The 26,857-nt window shown below is 38.5% G+C and overlaps 1 protein-coding gene and 1 long non-coding RNA gene across 4 annotated transcripts in view; one reads left to right on the forward strand and one right to left on the reverse strand.

Moving 5' to 3' along the window:
* The first annotated feature begins 172 nt into the window (after positions 1-172).
* Positions 173-26,830, forward strand: LOC133221701 (uncharacterized). Its single transcript, XR_009728052.1, has 2 exons — positions 173-586; positions 25,711-26,830. It is a non-coding gene; the product is annotated as an uncharacterized LOC133221701 (long non-coding RNA).
* The window catches only part of LOC133221700 (protein HIRA), a 36,064-nt gene continuing 10,803 nt past the window's right edge, over positions 1,597-26,857 (reverse strand). For all 3 annotated transcript variants that reach the window (XM_061370817.1, XM_061370818.1, XM_061370816.1), the window contains 19 exons: positions 25,746-25,906; positions 24,682-24,849; positions 24,049-24,162; positions 22,260-22,330; positions 19,861-19,966; positions 19,009-19,236; positions 18,069-18,154; positions 17,423-17,617; positions 15,876-16,046; positions 14,130-14,334; positions 13,255-13,359; positions 11,298-11,446; positions 10,180-10,341; positions 9,313-9,371; positions 8,195-8,300; positions 6,517-6,639; positions 5,262-5,425; positions 3,244-3,332; positions 1,597-2,668 (listed from right to left, as the gene is read on the reverse strand). In XM_061370817.1, the coding sequence (XP_061226801.1) occupies positions 2,552-2,668; positions 3,244-3,332; positions 5,262-5,425; positions 6,517-6,639; positions 8,195-8,300; positions 9,313-9,371; positions 10,180-10,341; positions 11,298-11,446; positions 13,255-13,359; positions 14,130-14,334; positions 15,876-16,046; positions 17,423-17,617; positions 18,069-18,154; positions 19,009-19,236; positions 19,861-19,966; positions 22,260-22,330; positions 24,049-24,162; positions 24,682-24,849; positions 25,746-25,906 (2,579 nt within the window). In that variant the 3' untranslated portion in view covers positions 1,597-2,551. The remainder of the gene's footprint in view (positions 2,669-3,243; positions 3,333-5,261; positions 5,426-6,516; positions 6,640-8,194; positions 8,301-9,312; positions 9,372-10,179; positions 10,342-11,297; positions 11,447-13,254; positions 13,360-14,129; positions 14,335-15,875; positions 16,047-17,422; positions 17,618-18,068; positions 18,155-19,008; positions 19,237-19,860; positions 19,967-22,259; positions 22,331-24,048; positions 24,163-24,681; positions 24,850-25,745; positions 25,907-26,857) is intronic.

Genomic DNA, 26,857 nt, shown 5'->3' on the forward strand with positions numbered 1-26,857 from the left:
CTCGTTGATTTTGCTGCAGGCTTCCTTTGTAATGTAATAGAGGGTTCATAGAGCTCATCTGAAAAAAAAGCAGGTGCTGAATGTAAGCAGAAAATGCTAAAATACCGAATTTAAGAAAAACGTGCAACAACTTAAATAGTTTTTTATTCCTGGCCTGTCAGGCAGTGACAGAGCCTCTCGAGAAAACAGAAACACTTCGAGACAATCCTTCATAAAGTATTCCAGCACCTCTTGGAAGACTTAATGACAAGGAACTTTCTTTCCCTTAGCTAATCACCTTTAAATCCTGTTAAAAAGCATTAATTACAAGACTGGCATGAACAGCACGAGGCTGAATAAAGGATAGACAGAATCCAAACATCTTGCCTTCTGCAGGGAGGAAACAGGCCCCTGGCTCATAGCTTTCACCTATCAAACACCTCCAAAACAATCTATGTTCATTTATTCTTTCCTCAGTAAAGCATCCGCTGGCAGCTGCCTGCACATTCTGTCAACCATCGAGAGTCAAAATCCACGGAAGCCAATAGCCAGGCTCCTGCCAACAGTACCAAGCTTTGGACCAGACCCACCCTTTCCCCAGAATGTGGTATGTATCTCTTGTTTTGATCACTTCAGTGGGTTCTGTTCCACTCTGTGAGGAGCACAATGCCTACTGCCATGATTGTAGCCTACTTGTCAATAGCATATGAATCACAGCACTACCATGACTGCTTGTCACAGTACTATCAAGACTTTTTGGGCTAGAAGTCCTGAGCCGGCACACACAGAATCAAGCTGTGCTACATCTCCCACTGCTTGCTGAAAGGTCACTGATGCCATACTGAAGACTAGCTGCTAAGTCAGTTGTTTTTATTGCTCTTCAAGACACTTCAGTTGATGTGCATATCACATTGCTGTACAAAGGAGTCAGGTGGCCATAGGTCTGGCAGTTGAACAGAGGCAACAAAACCCTCCAAATGTGGGGTTTTGTTGCCTTAAAGAACACATCCCTCCCACTAGGATCCAGACAACCATATAATTGCAGAAGTGCCTCTCTGAGCTCAGTCCCCTTCAGCCAAAGACCACAGCAACACAGCTGAGGGTGAATGATAGTGTGTTTCTGATAGAAGTTTGGGGGAGAAATTGCCCTTTCACAAGGGTTTAAAATACACTTACTCATTTCTGTACTCATTTTCTTACTCAAAACCATCTCAAAGTAAGGCAGTAAATTGAGGCATACCTGAATAGTTAGGTCTTAGAACAACCAACATAGCCACTCGCTTCTTTCCCAGCACCATGTGTACTTAGGGAAGGAAAACAAGTTAATTTGGTTTCAGTGGAATTCCAAAACCACTCCCCAAGTGAACTGCTGGCAGGCCACCAGCACTGTTGTGTTGTCACAAAATGCCACACAAGGAACATGGTCGTAACTGCATGAAGTTCACTTCTTGTTGCTGCACTGACCACTTCAGCGGTGGTCAGGGAAGCCCATTTTGCTTTGTGTTGCCCGAGATAATGAGCACTCCCACACAGCTCCTGTTCTTCCAGCTGAGATGTGGCTCCAGGAGAAAATGTAGCTGTCCAGGGAGATCACAAGTACTTGTCTGATCATGCTCCCAGAGGAAAGATCACCCAGACAGTATTATTTATTTCTAGACACATTAACATGATTCAGCCTGCGTTGACATTTCTGGAGATGCTTGTGCCTGTTGTAATAATTCAAGACTTACATTTGTTCTGTTTGTTTTTTAAACCAATGCAATGTTCATTTATTTCTGTACTTACAAAAAGAGTCACCCCCCGTATCCCTTTCCCTCCCCCCTAAAATGCCTTTTACAAACATTTAAAAATTAAAAACCAGATGATGACATGTTAATTTGGTAGAATTATTTTGAAACATAGCTTTTGTAATTAGAGTTAGATTTCCTACAAGATGACTTTGTAGAGACAGCCTGATTATCGGCCAAATAAAATTCCATATTACAAGTTAGCAAATTCTAGTACAAAAATAGTCCATGTGTTAGAACAGCCTCTTATTATTATTATATTCACAGGAAAGAGTCTATTGGCTGCATAATACCTTAATATTTATGAAATTTCTTTTTATGTGGCTCATTCATCTAATTTAATATAGTGTTGAGCCTCAATAAATCCTCAGGCAAAAACCCTAAACAGGGTTAAATATGCTGTTCAGTGTACTCTGAAGTACTGTGCTTTTCACAGGACATCCAAGAAACCCCACAAACAGTTCTCAGCTAGTTTTGATATTAAAATGAGAACCAGATCCAAAAGGACCCCCCCTGAAGTACACATCCACGACTTTCCATAGAAACAGAGGCCACAGCTTCGATGGTTTCACTTGGGAAATGCTTTATCTCATCCACTCATCATTTTCACAAATCCACTTGTGAGCTTCTTTAAAACTAAACCAGGTCACTCCTGGGACCCTTACGGCACTGCCCTCTTCAGGAGTGTCCCTGCTCACTGGGCTCTAGCTCCTCTTCTGTCTCTGGTTAATGCTGTGCAGCAGTTTCTCGTGGACCAGGCCCCGCAGGGAAAATCCAGGTAAATGCTACTTGTCTCTCAAGATGTCTAGCTGCTCTTGATATTCTGTGAAAAGCCTCTGGAAGCGGAGGTTCTGTCCAATTACAGGAAGAAGCTCTTTCAATAGTTCTCTCTTTCGTAAACCCTGCACAAAAACCACAAAAGCGTCCTCAGAATGTATTACTTGATAACATATTGCATAGAGCTGTTTAAGATTCATGCCCTTTTTCCTGCCTGGAGAGAGCTCTGTATTTTATGTTCTTACCCTGCTTACATGAATCCTAAAATAAAAACTATCTTTACATTTATACACTCATGAAGCTGGTGCACCTCTGAAGTTGCAGACTTCCCTACTGAGAAGGGAAGACATTTCACTGGCCTGTCACTATTTCAAAGTTGCTGTGTGAAGAACGCAACAACCTGAACACGCAACTCTGCTCCATCTGCCTGAAACTCCAGACAGCATCAGATCTGAAACTGTGGCAATAAACATTTGTCTATGCTTTCACATGAAATAAATACAAGTGTAGTGCAAGGAGCCCTGCATATGAGATGAGCACAGAGTAAGGAAATGGTTCCAAGGACAGCAAAAATAATGTGATTCCTATTTTGCCACTAGTTTAATAATATAATATTTTCAGTTCCAATGTCTGTCCATGTCTTGTAATTTTCAGGGGAAACTCTTCCTCATTGTTTTGTTTAACTGTTATCAGGACTTACCATAACTGTTGATTCCCACTGACTTCCTGCTGAGTAATGGACTGGACCCAGTAAATCCTTGCATAATTCTCGCAAACGATATTCAAACCCTGAATATTATCAGAAATAAAATCACATTCAGAAGCATTTCACTATATAGAACCCCTCTACAATGCAACTGACAACATTCAGGAAAGAGTTTAAGTATCTAGCATAAAATAAAGCCAAAAATACTGATTTCTGAAAGAATGTATTGTTCTTCTAACAGCAAATCTTTGGAAAGATAAGGTGATTCATAAAGGATTTATTTTAGAATTCCAAAGGGCTTTATTTTAGGTTCTCAAAACCAAAACCACTACTAGAGATAATCTACAATACAGAGAAAAACTGAAGTAGGTCTCAACCTCACTCCCTCCTCCCACATAAAGATACCAGCTTTTAAAAGCAAAACAACATTAGAAAACGTTAACAGCCAGGGAACTAATACAAAGAGGTATCACATGAGCTGGAAAGCCACAAGATGAAAACCAGCAAAGGGGGAAAGTTGTTAGGTTGCGTTTCATGGTAATACATGAATTTGGAAAAATGGAGTCCATAGTGAGGAAACTAAAAAGGCCTTCTGATACATTAAAATATTACTAAACTAGGAGAGAAATCTCAACCTTTAGCAAAAGAGCTTACGACTAAAATAAAATGCACTAAATTAATATGTATGAGTTTAAAAAAAAGGTAAAGAGAAAACCTTTAATAAAACCACACAGTTTCCAGGCCAGCTGTATGCACCTAAAAATCAGAGGGGAGAATTCCCTTGAAGTAACTAAGTCATCAGTTCAGGAGTAACTTGCCAATCAAGGTATAACAGATTGAGTATTTTAAGGGATTAGAATTCACTAAATGTTGAAATCATCAGAGGAATAAAGGGTCAATAACAGGATATGCAATTTTCAAATTCAGCAGACCTAGGATAGCAATACACGTGCGGCAGAGCAGAATGTGCAGTGACATCCAGTGTATACATGCATGCAAGGCTGTGACATTAGTGTAGTGCAATATGAACCCTGCACACACAATAGAGATTCCTAATTAGTGAAGACTTTAAAAAGTGTGACTGTCTCTTCAATATATGTATGACCCAAGAATAACATTTTAATTTCAACTAGAGAATCACATGCAGTTTATCAAGCTCTTTTGTTAAATAAGGGGTCAAAAGACAAGAATCAATGACTTGAATTTTAATTCAATCAACACCTATTAGGTGGCCTAACATGAACCACTTAGCTCCCCTCTATGTAAAATGATTATGCATGATGAGGAATAAGGCTGGGAACTACAAAATTTGGAATGCTGGCAAGTGGAGACACAGAGATCTTTAGAATCCAAGAAGCATAAAGTCAGTTGGTTAACCTTACTTAACATAATAGCATAGAGATATAGTGTATTCAAATATAAAACAGACACAAGTACTTTTCTTGCAGGTTTCTCTCCTCACAGAATTTAACCTGTGGAGCTCACCAGTACAGGCTGTTCAAATTTTAGAATGTAAGAAACCAGTATAAAGTGCAAGTAACACAAGCAAATTCTCTGCAGTTTCACGTGCTCTGGTACAAAGTGTCAGAAACCAAGCAACTCTTCCATTTCACATCAGGCAGCCATCATCAGTTGCCTGAGGAATGTTACATATGAGTATGTGCTGGTTCCTCCAAAACATCTGTAGTTACTGCCAGATAATACGTATGATGTCTGACAGGCACCTGGACTTTTCTTACAATGCTGTTCCTACTGCTGAAGTCCACAGATGGCACTGTTTCCCCAGATCATGATCTGTTCACATTGTGTCAAAATAGGATTCCTGAGTACTGAGCACTGCAGGAAGCAAATGCACTTCAGCTGCTTGTTTTGGTTTTAAGTAAACACTGAGTCCAGAAGCGAAGTGCTGAAAGGAGAACATTAAGTGCAATCATACATATACATGACATGAATAAAGCGTTTCTTAAGTCTACCAAAGCTGCAAAGAAGTAACACAGCATGGCAGATCTCACCTTCATTAACTAGGTACCGTGCATAGATAAGGAGCCAGTGGCGATATTCGTGACTGGATTGTAAGATAAGTGCTGCTGCGATCTGGTTCTCCAGGTATGCAAGTGTTGTTTCTTGTTGCACTAAATGAGGCATGGAGAACAATCTTGCAGCTTGCCTTCCTGAACTACAAAACAAAAAATTTAACATGCCAGCCATAAAATCAGATACTATTAAATTCACTTAAACTAAATACTTAAATTCAGTTTAAGGAATAGATCTTTTTGCACAAGCTATTCCACCCTTATCTTTCAGAGGCATCTAGTGCTTCCAGGGTTCAAGCTTTTAATGACAAAGGTGGCACTTCATAGCAAACTGCCTTCACCCCCAACCGGACCATTTACAAGTATCAAGGTCCACAGAGGGTTTTCTGCCTCCTGTTCTTTTCCTTGCATTTGTCATCGCTTTAAAAACACATGGTTATCAGCAACCAAGAAAGCTAATTTGGAAAAAAAAGTAACCCATTCTTTCATTTTTGAAAACAAAAAAGCTAATTTTTCAGTGTGATATTTTCTCTTTCTCAAAAAGAGAATGCTCTTTGTTTGGATTTCAGATATTTCTCGCAGTTAATTCCCCTCCCCCTCCAAGGGAACAGCAATCAAATTATACAACTCTCCAGTTTCTCTCACTAGAAAGAATAACCTCTGATGTGAAGGACAGAAAGAGCACAGAAATCTGCCTGGGAAATCAAATACAAATCCAGGTGAGGATAGGCTATTAAATTACCTACAGGAGTCTGCTCTGGCTCACACAATTCCCTAGTGGTATTTTCAGATGTTAAAAATAAGCATTAGATGACTAATCACACAACTTTCTCAGACTTCACTAAATAGATCCTTTGAGGACAACTGAACTACTCAAAATTTGCAGGCCTATTCCAGAAAGCTGGTAAACTAAAAAATTAAAATGCAAAACAAAGTCAGTTTGGCTAATCAGAATATTGCATCGTCAAATACTTTACCCATCCAATAAAGAGGAGCCTTAGAATGATTAGGTTTAGAGCATGCTTTCCTGCACCCCAAGCAATCTCGAAATAACATTAAGATACAGGCTATAAATGTGCAAAAGTTGTAAAAAAAAACCTCAACACTGTATGAACTCCTGGTAATTTCAGAGCCATTAGCATCTTAAAAATTAACTCACTAATTCAACTACATGAATAAATAATAGGAAAAGAGAGAGAAACATGCTGATCAAATGAAGCAAGTAAGTGCGTACTTTGACGTTCGTCCCTGTATTACAGCTAAAGGCCCAGAACACAGCATGGCTTCTTGGGATGGTAAACTATTCCTGAAATCTGCACATTGTGCTAGAGAGTCCTGTTTGTCAGAAACAAGATTCCTGAGGAAAAAAAGGAAACAAACAAAACACAAGTTTGAGGAGAGCAGGCAATGGTATCAGGGGATCCAGGTCTGTTCTGACTCAAAGCCCAATTTGTATTTTCACAGATAACCAAAAAGTATCACTGAGGTGCCCAACTGTTCCCACTCCATGTCCAAGTTCTACTTGTGCTGTCATGTGAATGTCCCTCCCACCTACAACATTAATTGTGTAATACAATTTAGCACTAGTTTTCAGGGAAATGAACTTTCTACTTGTCATTCTGCCTCTATTAAGAAGTCATGCCCCAGAACAAAGACTGGAGTAAACACAGGTAATGACTTTAACAACTTGATTTTGCTTCATGTCAGGTCCCCACACCCACCAGACAAGTCATCACAGATCATAGGCATTGACAGTCTTTCCCATACATTACAGCTATTCCTTCCATGGAGGGAGCTGACAGTTACCGCTGGCATTTCCACGCGTAATCGAGGGTATCATTTGCACTGGTTTGAGATGCCAAGACAATCAGTGGCTCAAACCAATGCTAAGTTTAGATCTCCAGACAGCTCAGAGGAAAAATGTCACAAATATTTAAAACACCCTTTACTGCTTTATCAAGTTTAAATCTGTATGATGACTAAAGGGATTGCTCTTATGTATCTCCAAAGCTGTGGTGCAGACAAATAAATTATAGCAAATTCAGAGTTTTGGCCAAGAGCCTGTCCTCTGCTCCTTAACTTTCTACATAATTTCTCAGTTTATCTAAAGAACAAATAAGGTGTTTTCTTCTTTTCCAGAGCACTCACATCAAGTAGTGACTAATTTCAATTATTCTAAGGAGAAGTTGAAACAATAAGCCCTTTCATAAAGCACTCTCATTACACTAAGTGCACCTATTAAATTAAGACTGAAGTATGCGGTTTTTTTTCCCCTCCTGGAAAGACAACAAAGAATCTGTTTTGGAAAGACACTGTAAATAATTTAACCATGGCAAAATTTTTAATGGGACCTTATGCCTTGACAGAAGTAAGAGAATCCATGGAGATAGCCCACCTGATACCCAGTAAGGCACAGATTCTTACGTGTTTATGTGTTTAAGACACCAGTAATGACTCTTCATGGGGATTCTCTAAGCTATAATGATTTCTTCCCTCCTCCCAGACTTGACTTACTGTGTTCATAAAACTTTTTAATGTTGAAGACAGCTCTCTTCAAACTTTGCTTGTCATCAGATACAGTAAGAATTCAAGGAGTGATGGGGACTGACAAAATCATTGCCAACTGCTCAACAGATTCAACTGATGTATATCAGCAAAAATATATATAGGTGTAGGTTAATAAGCAAGAGTATGTACCATGTAGGAAAGAGTGATAATGCTGTAGAGTAGCTTTTACATTTTTTTAATGTTACTTTAACCATACCAAGTCTTACAAATATAAAAAGCCTAGACATGCAATAGTGAACCAACACAAAATTAAGCCTGGTGTGTGACCCTACTTAGACTAAACCTTCAAAATAGAAGCATCTGTTCAGCTAAGTTGTAAAAGCAGGGAATAATACATAACTTACCACGTAGAAAGAGAAGGATTAAAACAATATGCCTTTCCGTCAGACATGCTCATTACAGGTATACCATGCTGAGTCAGCAAGATCTGAGACACAGTTGCATCACTTCCTACAAGTCAAATGAGACCAAAGTACTTCTTTTGGAGTCTTGCATAATATTCGTAACAGTAAAAAACACTACCCACCATTATCAGTCATAGCAACCAACAGAAAAAGGTTCAATGTTATTCTCAAGCACTGACAGCAAGGTTAAGACACAAGATCATGGTGGTAAGCACCAGGCTCAGTGCAATAGCATTAAAATCACACTTTTGCAAAATACATTATCAACCTTGATGCTGCAATTTTCGCAGAACATGGGCATTATCAGAGATGTTCTCCACATCCAGGGGCAATCTTCAGTAATTCTGCCAGGTCTTCTGTAACCCAAGAAGTCTTTCTCTTTCTTTTTCCCATTAAGTAAAAAATTCTAAACCCCAGCATACTTAGAAAAGCATACTTTCTAACACAGGTAGGATCACTGGATACTTGCATTTCCCAGCATATTCCAGGCCCAGGGTTTGTGCATGTAACTTTTAACAAATACCTTTGCAAACTGCTAGTACAACTACTTCTCTAAGTAGTTTGAATTAGTACTTTATGAATGAAAGCTAAAATAGAAGCTGCTATGCTCCGAGATACTGCTTTTTTTTGACGATTTGTGTTGTGCCAGATACTGGCAATGATTGGAACTGAAGATTTTGAGATAACGAATCAGAAGACAGTCAGTTGCAGTTCATTGTTAAAAGTAATAAACATGCAAAGTACACTCAGAGAAATTGTTGTAATAGCAGATTGACATTAAATATTTTGTGATCTTCACAACACTGAATTTTCATATTCAAAAGCAATTCAGAATATAATAAGCTACAGAATCTTGTAGAAGACTGTTACCCACTAATATTCTCATCTCAGCTGTTTCTGTAGTATTTCAACATCGCCAATGACTTCATTACACAATAATGAAGGAAAATCATTTGTTTAGGCTTTTCAGGTTTTGTATGATTCCAGCAGATTCATAAATGGCACTAAATAGTACAGGGGGGCTCAAAGGTTGGTAACGAAATGAACCTTTTTATTACCTGAAAATATTGTTTGCAAAGACTCATCTCTAACAATGACTGTCTGCTTGTGAACATCCCTGGAAAAGACAAAAGGACAAGTCTGCAGTTTACAAACAACTGAAAGCTCCAAAATCATTTAAAACACACGCGCGCGCACACACACACACACACACACACACACACACACACACACACACACTTCTTCAGCATTCATGACAAGGTGCGGTTTTGGGAGGAGTATGCTTGGGCTTATTTTGTTCTGACATTTTCTTCATTGCTTCAACAAAATTATTTTGGCAAACTCAAACCCCTTAAGGCAAGACAGAAGTCAATAGCAGAGAATAACTTTTACAGCTCTTTATCAGGAAACCTCATTACAGTTAAGCAAACACTAAGGATCCAAATAACTCCTTCAGGAGCTCTGACTTGCATGAGACATTAGATTAAATTCAACAACTGTAAATGAGTTACTGCAGTTTTTATATTGGTATCTTGAAGATGGCTAGAGTACTTCTAACTCTGGAACTCATATACTTTATTGGCAAAATATGATTGGATTTGGAAGTATCCATATTTCTCCTTTCCCTCCTCCTTAATCTAGTCTGTATGCATGGCAAGGCTGTCCTAGGGAAGCTGTTTACACCAGTAACTTCAAGTTGATCCTTTATCTTCCTTCTAAAATCAAAATCAAAGACTCTTCTAGAACAGAGAAGAAACAAGATTCAAGTCCTGCCCAGTTAACTTTTCATGTTATATCCAGAAGTAGACTTGTGTTCAGACCTGAAGAGGTTTAAGCCTCAGTTTTAACAGCAATGCATGGACACAACTGATTAGTTACTACAGAAATCAGCCCAGCCAGCTGCTGCAGCCTAACATGGTACTTACCAAACAGAGAGCGTAGCAGCAGTGGTGAGAGCCATGACGTAAGAACCTGTGCAATGTAGGGTGGAAATGGGTGTATTCAATATAATAGGGGGAAGAAGGCGACGACCACAAGCTGAAAATACTGACAATGTTCGTTTCTCACAGGCTACGCTTACAATCTCACTGAAAGAAAGAAAGAATAAAACCACCACATTTTGTCAAATGCAAGTAGCATGGAACCAGACTGATTTCTTAAGTTACCATATAACTTGGGCTAATTCCTTAAAAGGTAACTATTACAGGTCTTAAACTGATTATAATGTTGATCGTTGAAGGAGATGGGCAAGGGAAGGTCTGCAGGTAGAGACAGTATCTTTTATTAGCCCAAGAGGCATAGTCGTAAAGATTTTGAGTATACACAAACTATTCTTCAGGTCTGTACTTGTATTTAGCTTTAAAATCATCTTTTTCAGACTTGGACATGGCTCTGGCTTAAACTCTGAGGTTGAACTAAGCAAAGTAGGAAAAAATAGGAAAAGACTCAGGAAAATACTTTTATATTACAGAACATCCCATTTCAAATTTTTCATTTTTAGTAGCTAAGTTAATCAACTTTAATGAAGAAATATAAAGGAGAAATGTAAATAGACAGGAAAATAGTTGTAACTGGCTAATGAGAACTCTCGATGCTTTAAGACAGAACTAATACTTGGAATGAAACTGGTCTAAAGACTAAACGCAGTATATATTTTTATTCACAACACATTTAGTATGAAAGATTGTGTAAGATTCACAGTGGGGAGTGATAAAACCAGCAAATAGCAACAGTCAACAGAAATAAGTCAGAATCCCTACAAAAATCTCCACAGGATATAAGTTTAAGAGCATCAATGTATGAGACCAGGTTAGCTGGAAGAGAAATATGGTATTTTGAGCCAAGAATGAGGAATCACAAAAATCCCTAAAAGAAGTGATCCTGTTAATCAACTATTCTAAATAAGTAGATGAGAATATCTTTAAAGCCTGTGCTTATTTGTAAATATATGGGTTTAGCCATAACTTTCTGTGAAGTATACTTTTGTACCCCTAGAAATGTTTTCTGGCCTTCAGAACCATCTGCTTCTACAATACACTCTTACCAGCTTCCTGCTACAGTGAGAATTCGACTGGTGAGCACCGTCTCCCATTCCTTTCCTTCTCGATTACACTTTAACCTGCTCAACTTTGAACCTCCCACAGTGGTTATTTCATTCTCCACTTCAAGGTACATTGATGGATCTGAACATACCTGAAATACAAAAAACAAAATACTTTTCGGAATAGGAAAAGAGCTACAAAATACTACCATTAGATCCAAAACAATCATAGAGTTATGGAATCAAGGAGGCTGGAAAAGACCTTTAAGATCGACAGGTCCAACCTTTACCCCAGCACTGCCAAGTCCACCACTAACCCATGTCACTAAGGGTGTCATGTACACAATTTTTGAACACTTCCACAGACGGTGATTCCACACTGCCCTGGGCAGCCTGTTCCACTGCCTGATCACCCTCTTGGTGAAGAAATTTTTCCTAATAGCCAATCTAAACCTTCCTTGGCACAGGCTGAGGCTGTTACCTCTTGTTCTACCGCTTGTTACTTGGGAAGAGAGACCAACCACCTCCTCTCTCCATCCTCCTTTCAGGTAGTTGTAGAGAGCATTAAGGCCTCCCCTGAGCCTTCTCTTCTCCAGACTAAATAACCTCAGTTCCCTCAACTGCTCCTCACAGAACTTGTTCTCTAGACTCTTCACCAGCTTCATTGCCATCCTCTGGGGACTGAGTACCCTGAGAATGGGTGGTCTGACTATTAACGACTGAGGCAAAGGCAACATTAAGTACCTCACAGCCTTTTCCTCATCCTTGGTCTATAGGATTCCCCTAGTGTCCAGTACAGGATGGAGGTTCTCCTTGGCCCTCCTTTCATTGCTAATGTATTTGTGAAAATATTTATTATCTTTCATAGCAATGGCCAGATTAAGTTCCAGCTGTGTCTTTCCCTTTCTAATTTTCTCCCTGCATAACCTAATGACATCCATGTACTCCTCAAGGGTCAATAGTTCCATCTTCCACAGGTTCTCTTTCTTTTTTTCCCAAGTTCCAGCACTATCTCCCTGTTCAGCTGGGCTGGTCTCTTCCCCACTGGTTCTGTTCTTGGCACACAGAGACTGCCATTCTTGAAGAGTGTCCAGCCTTCCTGGACCCCTCTGTCCTTGAGTACTGTTTCCCAAAGGATTCTCCCAACCAGTGTCCTGAACAGGTCCAAGTCAGCCCTCCAAAAGTCTAATGCTGTCACTAAGTACAGATTTAAGTATGGCATTCTCTGTTTAAAGTGCCTTCAAAAGGTACTGTGGTACTTCAAAAGAAACAAACCTCTAAATATCAGTCTTGGCTAGAACACAAATAATTCTTTGTATTCAGGGCATTAGGATAAAGAAAGGTTGTGCTAGTCTGTGCATCCTAATTAAGGGCACCAGATCAAGTCTAGATGTGCAAACCCCTGCAATCTTGCTATTAGAACCATGCTAGTCTGTGCATCCTAATTAAGGGTACCAGATCAAGTCTAGGTGTGCCCAGTCTCCCTGCAATCTTGCAATTAGAACCACACTAGCACAACCTAAACAGGCAGAAGAATTATTTCATAAATGCCTAACGTAATCTTATTTGCCAGTCTCTTCAGTTGTAGAGCCCCTCCAGAGAGCTCTCTCATTCTTCCTCTTCAGCAGTGTACTACCAACACAACTGTAACAGGACAGCAGTTACTCCCATTGGAGACTCTGATTTTTACGACACACTTTGCTTAACCAGGATGAGGGAATGATGAACCAGTAGTATTCCTCTTTGAAGTTTTTTGCAAATTCAGAAGTGTCTTATTTCTAGCTGATTTTTCATTAACTTTTCTCATATAGACATATTCTTAGAAGCTGAAGTATACCATCTTGCTTGAACAAATATACATATTCAAACGTTAATTTAACAAAGGATCTGAATAATTAATGATATTTTTAAAAGCAGGTTATTTTAAGTATTAAGCTTTTTCCCCTTATAGTCCACTTACTTGCAAAGTAAACGACTTCTGTGGGATTGGGGTTGGCAGTTTAAGTGCTAATGCTGGAGCAGAGATGCAAGCGGCATCCTTCTCAGAGGCCAGTGTAGCTGGGGACTGGAAAAAGAAATTGCAAAAGTAATTTTTTCCATTAAAAAAGGTTAAACCAAAGATACTCTATAGTACAGATTGATTTGAAAAATTTTTTTTTAAAATTCCAAATAATGCCAATTGCAAATATTAATCTTTTCCCAATTATTTTCATAAATACAAGGGTTTTAATATAGCTTCTAAGAATTAAAAAAAAACCAAAACAAAACAACAAAACTAGACATAGTGGGTTTCTTTTATATCCCCCATCCCCTTTTTAGCTGCAATTAGTTAATGGGAATTCTGCTATACTGCATGGAAAAGCTAAGCTCCAAATACTGAAAACAGAGGGATCTATATGGCCTAAAATGATGGAAACTCTAATGGAACTTAGTAATTCACAGTTCTAAGGAAATGCATAACCATTTAAGTCATCATATCCAAGTCACACTTGTGTGCTTGGGCCACTCTCCATCAAGGAACACCCAAACCTGATGGCATTGCATTTTATTCTGTACAGTCATTTGGCAGGCTACCACTACTTAGCATGCTGGTACCACTTCCTAAGTAGCTGCATATTTATATAAAGGATGGACACATTTCCGTCACCATGTGCCTCTGCTTTTTTAAATCTTAAATTTTAGTAAGAGTTATGTTTAAGGGCAAGGAAGAGGAATGGCTAAAAATTCGGAGGGACTGATACAACTTGTGTTTCTCTGACTCGATGGAACAAGTCAACACGGTACTGACTTTATCAAATGAATATTGAAAGCCACAATTAATCTTATTTATTTCACCTGAACAGTTAAAGTTACTGGTACAAGTCTAGAGTCTTTCCGAGGCCTTCCTTTTTTCTTCTTTTCTACTGTTTCTCCCTCAAGTTCCAGTTTCCGTTTGGGTGCACTGAGTGGTTTTGCAGCTGGAATCTTCTCTTCGCTGTCACTGCTGCTCTCCAGAATGTCCTTGGGCTTACTGTCTTTAATTAAATTCTGATCCTTCAGTCTGAGCAAGTAAAAAAATACATTTCACGTTTCATATAAGCTGATTCCAAACGCTGCACATAGCCTGCGTATGTATTCTTGCAGATAAGCAGGTAAATTTTAGCTTGCTTTGAGTGTACTTCAAAATGCACAAAGGCAAGAGGACGAAGCCAAAGAGGCTTGGCAAATCCCCTGCCAAAGCACAGTGTGCAATATATATGTAAGCTGATCGGGCATATTCTCTCCTTTAAAAAAAAAATAATCAAACTAGCAGTTAGCTACTGGATAAAGCTGCAAGTAACTTTATTTTAGCATTCAGTTCCAATTACAACCAGACCTCTTCCCTGGGTTGCTACAAATAATTCAGCTCCCTGTAAGATGCAAGAGTAGTTTATCTTTTTCTCTCCAATGGACATTGCACTTTCTGCTTACTCATGCACAACTTCATTTGTCATTCTGCTGTCTATCCCCAAAAATTAGAAGCATAAAATCATTAGGGTTGGAAAGGACCTTAAGATCAGTTGTCCTATTCAGTTCTGACTACTGTAAGATCATATCTGTAAACCATGTAAATGACTTCACTGCTCCGTTTTCTGTTTCAGGAATACAATATAACTAAAGAAAGCAAAGAACAAATCCCTGTGAACTCTTTTGTTAACCATTACACCCTAAAATACACCACTCTCTCCCCATTCCCTCCCCAATAACTGGTTGTTAACTCACTACAGTATTTTGCCACATTTATTCCATAAACATTCATCTTCCTAGAAACACCTTGCACAATACAAACTTCTTCTCTTTGGCATCTGAATTATGCCAAACAATACACTTCTGTCCATACTTTACTGACACACTAGAAGCAATTATGAGAGTAATTTAACACAGCATTTCTTCTGCATCATATGGTTAAACCCTTTGACATAAAAATATTGAGGTGTTTGGTAAAAATACCTTTTATTGGTAACAAGTTGGGGAATCACATACTACTTTCTCAAGACTGCTATTGTTATTATCGTTTGTCCTGGTGCAGCAGGAATACTTATGCCATAACACACTGTGTTACCAAACAAAGGCTGCCTTTTGTTTTTTAAATCGTGGATCCAGAGCCAAACCCCCTTAAAATCAAAGTGTCTTCTCTGCACGCTTTCAAAACTGAAATACAACTGCAGCAATGATGATTCTAAGCTGTCCGCAGATATATATGGTAATTTACCTTGAAGTAAATCTCACTCTTGTACAGAGATGCAGGCTGGCTATTTTTGTCTTCTAAAGAGCACAGATGCATGCAGCCACACAGAGGCACACACACAGAGCCTCTTTTAACAAGCGTTTTAACTCGGAATATTTGAAGAGTCTGCTTGATCCCAAATGTCAGAGACAAATGTACAAAGGGATAATGCCAGCAAAGCATTTACCTATTTGCAGCTCTTCTCTTCCTTCCAATTGTGGAAGAGACCCAAGACAATTTCTAGAGTGCCAGTACCATGACATCTACACCACAGAGAATCAGCATTTTAACTCTCTGGATTACTACCCCCAACAGCCCACTCAGCTAGGTCTTACCTGTCCACAACAGTCTGATTTGTATTTGTTACAACAGCGGTCCCTGAGGTGGCTTTGGATCGTTCTGTAAATCTAGAATCAAATGCTTTCATAGGTTCAATCTTGGATGGAGTTGTCAAGACAGAGGAAGATGATGCAGGAGGAGCAGCTGAGGCAGAGGTAGCATTTACACTGTCAATAAAAGTGACAGGAAAACAAAGTTTGTAAGAAATCTAGTACTGGCAATCTGCAGTGCTCATAACTAGCTAGCATTCATTACACTGCCTAGAAACCATATTGAAAATCTTTCATTCAAGTACACACATGAATTGTTGTGAGATTTTTCCTCTTTCATACATCAGTATCTCACAAGCTTTGTCTGCTCTCAAAAGCTGTTCATGTACATCTCAGACCTAAGAGCTTCATGTGGTCACGTAGATATACCTAGATTAAAAGACCTAATTCATTCATTATGTATTTTTAATTCAGGAATGAAATTAAACTTTGAGCTGCTACTTATATACGCAAAGGGAAAGGATCACTATTTTACATGATATCTGGGGTTTTACCCTTTGTTCAGGTTACCAAATACTTCCCATCACAAGATTATATTCCACTGTTTATCTATCAGTTTGGGCTGGAACAATTCATGCTGGGTTTTGATTTTGTTAATGAAGAATCCAAAATAATTATTAGGCATTTCCAAGCATAACTGTAAGGCAAAGGAATGTGTCTTCCCCACATTAAAGCATTCCAGGGATCTGTAATTTGAATACTTGTTTACTTTAGAGATTTTTCAATTCATTCAGAGAATGAATTGCAAGAAAAATGTCTCTAAGATAACTGATGGTTATACTAAAAAGCTGTTAGAATTCCAATTTCCAAAGAAAAAGAGACTTAATAGTTTAATCTGTCAATCATTTCTCACAGTCTACCCACTCATTCTTTAATCTGTGGCCAATTTCAACTAAATGTGATGAAGTGGTAGAGGTTCCAATGACATTGTGCTCTTCGAAATGCTATAAAAATACATTGCGGAGGAGAGACCAAGTCACTGTACCACTAAAGGAAAAGCAAGTAAAATCAATTAATTAGCCAGGCACACTGGCCAATCAGCATATGCACACTGACAAGTCAACGACACTGTGCTCTGATGGGGTCGTTGTACAAGAAAGAAGCACTATCAAGTTTGAAAAGAGGAGATCTACAAGCCAGCATTTGACAGAAAGCAGAATTCCTTAGTTCCACTGCTGGAAAACCTTCTATTATTTACGACTAGCCACCCAATAATCTATAAGCAAGTCCCTTTGTTAGAGCATTAGCAATCAACTGCATACCTCATTGCACTGAAGATCATTTCCAGAACTATGCATATTGATTTATTCATTACTGATTTATCATGATTTGAAGTAACCAGATACTAGTAATACCTGGATGTTTTCAGGAATGTCAGATTCCTGAAGTTTTACAGTAAGGAAGCCCCTTTAATAATTGCTTGCTTACAGAACTGTAAACAAGATTTAAACTAAACAGTCATGTAAGTGAAAAACAAAACTGCAGATACTGACACATCTTTATTGGCTGCATCATCTGTTGGTTTTATACTGGCTGCTGTTGGCTCTACAGAAGGCTTTGAAGTATTAAGGGAATTTGCTGCATTAGAATCTAATGACATGAGCTGCTGGTTACTTTGAGAAGACATCATCGAGCCACACAGAGATCCAGATATTGGGATGCTATTGAAAAACGCCGTAGAAAAATCCCTAAACAAAAAGACAACAAATGTATTTATCGAAAACACTTTTTAAATAATTGAAAAATAACAGTTTTAACTATTTATTCCATTCTTCTATTTTCCACATGTAGATTCCCATATACAACATAAATAAACCGCCAATGCCTAACTTTCTAGAATTGTTTCTCACATACAAACGACACTAAAGCCATTAATAACGTAGAGAGGAGCATGCAATACATTATTGTTCACTCACCTGTAAGGGCACCTAAGGAGAACTAGCCTTAGCTATAAGATCTCAGTTCTAATAGATAAGAGAACAGAGGTCAAAACCATATCCTGTAAATATACATAAGGTATTTCCAGGAAGTGCTTTAAGATGCCCTAAGACTAAAGTCACAATTGTGAGTTTGCATCAGAATAAAGAGAACAAAGATAAAAAGGTGAAGAAGGATTTAAAAGATGACTTCTAAACATACCCAGTGTCGAGCTGAGCTATGCAGAGAGGTGTGATCCTTCTCCGACCATCTGCTGTCCGTGTTTCAACTTGTTTTTTTAAGAGATTCTGTTAGGAAATATAGTTCATAGTAATTTCTGATAAATAGGAAATGCTTTCTTTTGTTTTTTTTCCAACTGACAAGAACAGGTGTATTAGGCTGAAAGATGTTCCTCAACTAAGAATATATTAACAGAGGTTATTCTCCATATTGTCTTCCAAACATACTATTACTGCATAAATAGAATCAATGCATTTTTATTAATATAAGTGTATTTTAATATTACAACTTTTTTTTTTTACCAGTAACAGGTGTTTTTTAAGTAGAAGTTCATAGAGCACAAAGTACAACAGAATTCTGTTTACTGCTCTCTGGCTGTACCATAATATTGTGTTTTAATTTTGTTTAATATTGTTTTTAATTTAAACACACACATTTCCAATCCTGGATCTATCCATCTGTAGCAAAAGCATTTGTGGATGATGTAATCTGCTTTCCACATTAAGAGAGTCAAGTTCAAAATAATTCTCATCTGTGTGCATTGAATCCTTCATTAGAACTTGTGTTCTATGTTTAGGAGAATTAAATAATGCTTTCAACCTCCTTCATTGAGAAACTGAAGCACAGTTCTACAGTTTAACTGTTACTACCTAGCTTTGGTTTCCTTTCTGCACACCCATTTTTAGCACCCATGACAGAAATACCCACAAGCCTTTTTCCACATAGTGTTATTTCTGCCTAAAAGCTTTTTAACTTTTCAACAAGTCCCAGTAATGTCAACTGGACCATTCATGGGTTGAAAGGTGCCATTCAACACATCTAAGGAAGCAGAAGCTGATTTTATCATAAGCAGTTTGATTATAATAAAAATCAAACTGCTCGGTACTTGACCCCGTAAAGTGACTGCCCAAGAACACCTTACCTTCCTTATGTCCTCCAAACTCTCCCCATTAACCATGCTTGCCACTTTGGGAGCTGCTGTCCCAGTCCCAGATGCTTCCCTAATTGACGCATTCTTCTGGTCCCCCTGCTGCTGTTGCTGCCTCTGTTGGTACTTGAGCATCTCTGGATTCTCAATAATGGTGGTAGACAACTGAGCTTCAGTCATTATAGCTAGGCTTTTGCCATAGGTGGACTGATGAATATTGCTCTGTGGGCATCAAACATATCACACAAAAGACTGACTACAACTGTGTCCCAGGTTCAGTGCAGAAACCACAACAGACTGCTACCACAACGTCACTGGTTGTGTATGACAGCATCGTAATACTGTAATGGAACCCATAGAATGCAAATGCCCTCTTTATCATTTATACATTTATATTTTAAACACTACTTTATATTTTCAGCTAACACTAAATCAATACACAAAATAATTGGAATTCAAAGCTTTAGTTGCTAAATAGCAATGAGAGGAAAAAAACAGCCAACAGCAATTAGTTTAAAAAGACTTGAATACATGCAAGTCAAAGAGTAATTTTAAAGTGTTTTGAAGCACCCACTCCTTGTTTCCTTGGCCAAATAATTATTTGAACTGTATAATGATGTGTAAGCAGGTGATGTTTTCCAAATAGACTTTCTTTCCAGAACAGAAATTAATACCACAGATTCATTTCTTGACTACTCTATATTAATGATTTGTAAAATAGACAAGAACATATTTTTCTGTAATATGGAAATCAATCACTACATACTTCTATAAATAGTTCTGTATCTTAATTGCATCAGTGCATCCCTTAAATATGATCGTAAAATCTCTGAGTGCTTACTGTACCTTTTCCTCCTCACTGAGTGGATCTCCAAGTTCATCCTGGGAGAAGTCCAAAAATGCCACTGATCCATCCATGGAACATACCAGGATACCAAGTCCATTAAGGGTCCTGAAGGAAATACAGGTTCATTTTTGTTTTCAATCTCTTTCATTGATGCAAAGGGGCAATACAATGTATTGTTCAACAAAATTCTTAGTGTAAGATTTATTATCACAGCAACTACTGATAAAACCAAACAAGTGGGGCAGTAAAGAGACAGAGTGATGGACAGCAGGAGTCCATGTACCAATATTCCTTTGGAGGCTGCACACAAAAAGGTAGAAGCAGAACCATACAGCTACCCATGGCATGACTAGCACCATGAAAAGCTGTCTGTAGGGGTAAAACAGAACAGTGTTCACAGGGAACAGTGAGAGGAAACTCTAAATGCATTTGCTTCAAAAGATGTAGAGTATCTTTGTGTTAATGGAACTGGGTGAAGAAAGGGGCCTTCAGCAGATAAGCAATGGATATACTTCTTTTAAGGCCCCATAAACTGACGTTTGGGGCCCATGAAGACGAAGCTTCATCACACACAGGCAACAAGTTACAGACAGTCCACTATAAAAAGTTTACATTCCAAATGAACAAGATAGGAAGGAGAAGAGATGAGACTAAAGAAGCAGCAGGTCTACAAGTTGGGTAAATGCCTCTTCTCCATCATCATTATCTGAAGTGACAGCAATAAGAAAGCAAGCTGTGCATATGAGCAGTCCAAACAACTCTATTAGGTGAGAACATATGTTTGATTTTGATATTGGTCATTATTTGCATTTTTAAGCAAACTGCACGTTCTTGTATGTGGAGATATATTGTAACCCTCTTCTGGAGGTCTCAAAATGTTTTCCTGAGGGAAAAGAGGAAGGAGAAACTATACATTCTAGTCTTAAAGAAATGATAACCTTCTGTTAAAACCTATCACTGCACATTTGAAAAAAAAAACACCAAACCCAGTACTTGCTGAGTTTTGACCAATAACCCCATAACTTCCAATTACAGAGCTCATAGAGATGGCAAAACAGTGGTATACAGATGACTTGTTAAAGAGAATGGAAAAGGAAGAGAAGCAGGCACAGCTCTTAAGTCCTATATAAACTAGTCCAGCAAGGCTTACAAATATATTCCATGCATCATGGCTATAGGTGTTTGAAAACACCTTTTTTTTTTGTGCTGGCTGATGGCACCACATCCAGAGAGGTTGGCCTCAGCACCATGTGACAGGTTAACCAATACTAGTCCAAGTTAGAAAATGGTAAAATCTTATTGAGAGTTCTCTGCTTGCTTTGCAGACAAAATTGCTGAGCTCCTATTGATCTCTGGCTCCAAGCAATTGTTCCATGAAAACATAATCATGTTCAGATATTATGATGATGCATCCAAGTCTGAAACTCTAAAATAGAAATGAGACAGCTATAACAATAGTATCAGATTTCTCTGAATTTACTCAGTCTGTTTTCAGAATGGAGCATGCTTCTGGGAACATTCCATATTACTGACATTTTAGCCATCCATTTCAATTTGTAAACAGGATATAAAATAAGTTTCCTGATGATCCTTTGTCTCTCAAATATCCCACAAAACCATTTCCTCAGAAACTGCAAAATGTTAACCAGCTATTACTGCCAATGGCTTTACACCATGAAAAATGTGCAAACTGCAGATGGAGAAATAAAATAAAACACATTACAGAAAAGCAAAGCTATTCAAAGCTATTGTACTACAACAATAGCAGCACTTCTCATGAAATATTCCATTTACTGCCTTTCTAGCCTTAATCTATTAATGAAAGAAAAATATTTTGGTTTTGAAAATTTTTTATCATGCTTCACTGGGCTTCATGGCAAACTCCACAGGGCACACAGAAAACAAGTTGTTATACAATTGTAAGCTTTAACATTTACAGCATAACCCACCAGAACTGTTATAGCTATTAAGACAACCCTGTCATCAGCTGTGTGTCTGTCATGAAAAAAATACCAGTCTTTTCTTGTGCAGAATCCTTAACTGTGTAAATCACCTGACGTATAGGTGCAGAGTGTTTTCTTAATGCCACTTACTGAGTGGTCTCAGGGTTATTCCTCCCTTACTATTCACTTGCAGTGAATATGCAGTCTATAACTAGAGACTTCTGCCTTTTTATGACCAGGCCTTAGGAAGAAAGCAGGAGGGAGTACCATTAACAGCAGAAAGAGGAAAACAAGATACATGACAGTAGACTGCTAGGAAAGTGGGTTGTCCAACCCAACCCAAATCACTAGCTAAAGCTACAATCTATACTGTTTTAAGGAATTTCCAGTCCATACATATACCTGAAGATGATAGCAACATACTGGCTTCCGTAACAAACAGCAAAAAGACTTACCAGGAGATGTCCATGATAGACTTGTCAAACAGCTCATGGATGACAACTAAAGGGCGTTTCAGACATGTGAGCTTAAAATAGAAAAAACAACACACTCAGAAATGTAAGTTCTATGCTACAGATATTACCACATTAACACTAAGAGTCTAACAACATTCAAACAAGACCTGGCTAGGAGACAGCTGTATGCCTTGTGGTCTTTCTGAAGCATCTAGGTTACCCATTCCATTACAGGCACAGAAAAGCTTTGGAGAATAGCAGCTGACATTCAACCCTCACCTCCTTTCTGAAACACGGACTGAATTTCTTAACCAACTTTGCCTTTACATCGCAGTAATAGAACACTCTCTACCACTTAAAAAGTAATTTCACAGATGCTAAAGACAGCTTCTATTCTAAGCTTTAATGAGATAAGAATGTTGTAAACTGCCAGCACAGGAGGAACACAGAAAACAGATTAGGTTTCCATGTCCTCACTCAGACTCACTTGTCTAAATAAGTGAAGCCTATCAAGAGGAAAGGGAATTTGACTCACCATTATTCTTAAAGAGGATTCCTCTATACTTATAAATCAGCTTAGAAAGAACTGAATATGAAAATCCCCAGTAACCTGTTCTAAATCATTCTAAGCTCTTTAATGTTAAACGAAAGGTCTTGACATCTATAGTACATATTACAACTGAAATAAAGCAGAAGACAATGTGGTACAGGATGTTTCATGCTCAAAGGTTCACAGATGTAGTGTAGCAGTCACCTTCAGTAGTTATTTCTTTTACGCTTCCATAGGTCTGTGTTATATGTGTAACAATTAAGGTCTTCAGGGCAAAGACTGCCTGCAACTTTGCATCTCTATAATACCTAGTATAACCTCAACAGTAACCCTAGATGAAATCATAGTATAAAGTAAAAATACTGAGAGCGATACTTTGATAAGGGTATGCACTGGTAGCATTGCCAGAAACAGACTTAGTGTTGTGCATTTAGCAATTAATGGATAAATATCACACTGGAATCTATAAATAGTAGACTGCAGTTAGCAATTGGTGTGTTCTGGCACATTCTCATCACAAAGCTTTACAAATCAGTTAAATTTATTCCTTGTCCTTTCCAGTTGCCAAACAACCGTCTTGCATTTCTAAGTGTTGGAATAGCTACTCTTCTCTTAGCCAGAATAACAATTTTAGCGTAAAATTTACAGTAAAACCCAAACTAGACATTGAGAACTTGAAAATATACTTAAAAAGCTCATTCACTGTCACATTCCTCTTTCAACAGCAAAAACAGGAAAAAAAAGCCAGGAAATGAAGTCAGAACAAAACAGAAAGATGAGCTGCTCAGAAGCAGCTATCCTGTGCTTGCTGTGTTCTCCTCATGCCCATAAAAGCAAGACTAACAAAGGCAGACTCACTCTAAGAGTGATTAATGAATAGGTGGGCTAAACATGGAGAAACAGTACTCTTAAAAGACTCATATGGAGAATGAGTAAAAGACATAGGAAGAAAATAGGGTGGAATTATGTTTATTAACTGAGGTAACATACGATTTCTCTTAACAGTTCCCCCCAACCCCTCACTAGGGCAACATATTCTGCCACTGCTGTTGGCTTTAGAGAAATGAACTAACACCAATCCACTTCCTCCCCCCCAGATAATCCTCTAACAACAGAGAGAAAAACACCTAAACATTAACCTAAATGTAAGACCTAATGCTGCACATGTGGCCTTTGTGCTAAACCCCAAAGTTATCCAAATAACCACATTAGTTCAAGGGTGGCAAAACACCCACTTACCCAGACAGAAAGAGATCGATCCTTACTACCAACAGCACAACAGCAGTAGGGACAACTCGACTTGGTGGAGCTCCCATTCTTTTGTTTCTTCTTGAAGATTTTCGGATTGAATTTCTGCACCAATGAGATGCCCCAAATATTATTACAGTAATTACATTTCAGTAGATCTGCTTTAAGAGCAAGTTTCCCACTTAGGAGTGAAAAAAAAACAAACTTTTCATAGAAGCAAAGTCCTTAACCAGACTATGAGAGCACTGACAAAAGCACATCTGCTTTCTGAAGAGGCTTTCTGAATGCCTTGACAGGAATGGTAAGTAATAATAATTTTACTAGCAATAGGAAGCCACTAGAAACCTATATCACTTTAATCAAGTCACTGAACAGCTAACCAAGCTGGTGTGGTTAGCTACTAACATACTCCTGCACCCACACCCTCTTATCTTGTTCATGTGTGTCCAGTTCTCTTATCACAAGAGCAAACTGATTGCTTCCAACATGTAAAGTTGACACTTTTGCATCACTACTGTGGGGTGTGCTTTACTAATCATGACACCCATCTTCACCTCTTGTCCTATTTATGCATAAAATTATCAAAAGTTTTACTTCAGGGATAAATTACTATCACTCACTCACCACTACTGTAACTGCCTTCCGATGCCCTACAAAATCCATGTTGGTTTTCCATCCATCTCTCTCAATGATCTGAGCTGTAGGTCCAGAATTATTCATGGCATGAGCAGAAACAAGATAGTGACCATCAGGTGACCAGCTAAGTCGCAACACATGAGTTGTCCCTCCACACTGACAAAAAAAACCACCCAAACCAAACAAGAATTAGAGCTTTAAAAGTGGCAAACAAAGGATGTTTAATAGAAGATATTCAAGTTTTAGATTTAGGGAATATGATTACAAAGTCAGTCTTTTGTGACTATAAAAGCATATCTTTACATACAATTCTCAGTACTTCAGCTGTATTTTATACAGGTGATGTAGTGTGCCTTATGAAGCCCTACCAAAAGGGGGAAAAGGAACCCAGAGAACTTTTTTAAAGGAAACAAAACATAAGTTATTTTGGATACTGTACATTCAAAGTCTTAATTAGTGACAGGGCTGCAGCATACCCAACTGCTAACAGTGAAACTTCAACTTGCAACACCAGCTCACACATGAATTTAGGCATTTACACTATATACAAAGAGTAACTGCACTAATCACAATACCATAGATCACTGCAAAACACGCCACTCACTAAGCACCAACTTCTGTCCCCAGAAATTTGATCTCTTGATCAAAATCATCACGTAACAGCCCTATGATCCCAGACCAAAGATCCCTCCTAAATACTTATCCTATTTCTGATAGTGGCCAACAGAAGAAGCATAAGGAAGAAGGTAAGAACAGTGTATTTAGTGTGCCAGTATTTCCTTGGAATAACCTTTGCATTTCCAGGAATTTACTTAATTGCTTACATAACCCAAATAAACCTTTGACATCCACAACATCCAATGGCAATGAGAGTCTCACTTTAATCACATTGTGTGAGAAGGCAGCTCTTTTTCTCCCCTTTAGAACCTGCCATCTGATAGTTTCATTAAATTCAGCCCCATTAAATCAATCAATGTTTGTGCAGAATCAGAGATACTATTTTTATTCATTCTGTAGGAATTCACTTTGAACAGTCACACATTCTGGAGTACCTCATCAAAGGGTTTTGTGATGCTGGTTTCCAACTGCCAGTCCATGGTCCGCCACACCTTCAAACTTCGATCATCAGCCTGAGAGGCAATATATTTCCCAACAGGATCCCAGGTCAGCCCTTTCACCAAGCCAGAATGCCCCTTCAAAGTGGCAAGAATTTCTGCGCACACAAACATTGAGAACAAGGAATAGTTGCTGATATCTCCTTTATGACAAACTGCTGAGGAGATCTACAAGATCTTTTGGAAACAGCATTATTAAATATAACTTCCTTTAATGTACAAACAACAACATAAGGAGTGCAAAGTTCTTTATAAGAAACAGATCAGAGCAGAAACACCAGCAGAACCCCAGGTGTTCAGAATAGCACATGCAAGCTATGGAAAGTAGCAGTTTAACTGGAACTTCAGTTAAACATTCATCCTCTCCCCCGCACCCAAAGATTATCACAACAAATTCAGCTTTGTGCAGCAAATGTGAACTAAGCCAAAGTTGTAGCTGAACAGACATACAAGCCTGGCAGACCTGGTAACCTACTTTCAGTCAATCTCCTCCCAATCGGACTATGAGAGAAGAGGCTGCGAGTACTGCACAAGCTACACAGCTAGTGTGAATGTCTAAAAACTCTGGTATCTGGATTGTAAGCAACACTAAAACATAACACAGTGACTAGGCACCACAGAATGGGAGTTTTAGCCTGCATCAAGTTATGTGGTGAGAAGCAGCCAGATAAAAGCACATGCTCCCTAACTGCCACAGACCCTCACAGGTCAGCTAAAGCTGTCCAGTGTGCTGGCTGCTTATCCCTGAGAAACAGACTTTGGGACTGTGTGATCTGCCAGCACTGCAGCAATGGAAGAAGGAAAATGGCCATCAAATGTAAGACTTGAGAGCTTCTGCTACTGTGAGGCTCCACTAGTCCTTCCCTTCACCCTGTAAAGTCCCACTGCTTATTAAGCAGCAGCAGTTAAAATGGGCTAAATAAAATAATGCCACCCCAAAGGTGAATGAATGTGAAGTCTTGTGAGTACAAAGGCAACAGGGGAAAAAAAACAAAACAACCATATATGCATATATAGATGTATTATCAAGCTCAAGTTCTATCTCTTTG

This window comes from Neopsephotus bourkii, unplaced genomic scaffold (genome assembly GCF_033783945.1).
Source record: "Neopsephotus bourkii isolate Nb327-2 ecotype Australia unplaced genomic scaffold, CSIRO-AGI_Nbou_v1 NB_1542, whole genome shotgun sequence".
Lineage (NCBI taxonomy): Eukaryota > Metazoa > Chordata > Aves > Psittaciformes > Psittacidae > Neopsephotus > Neopsephotus bourkii.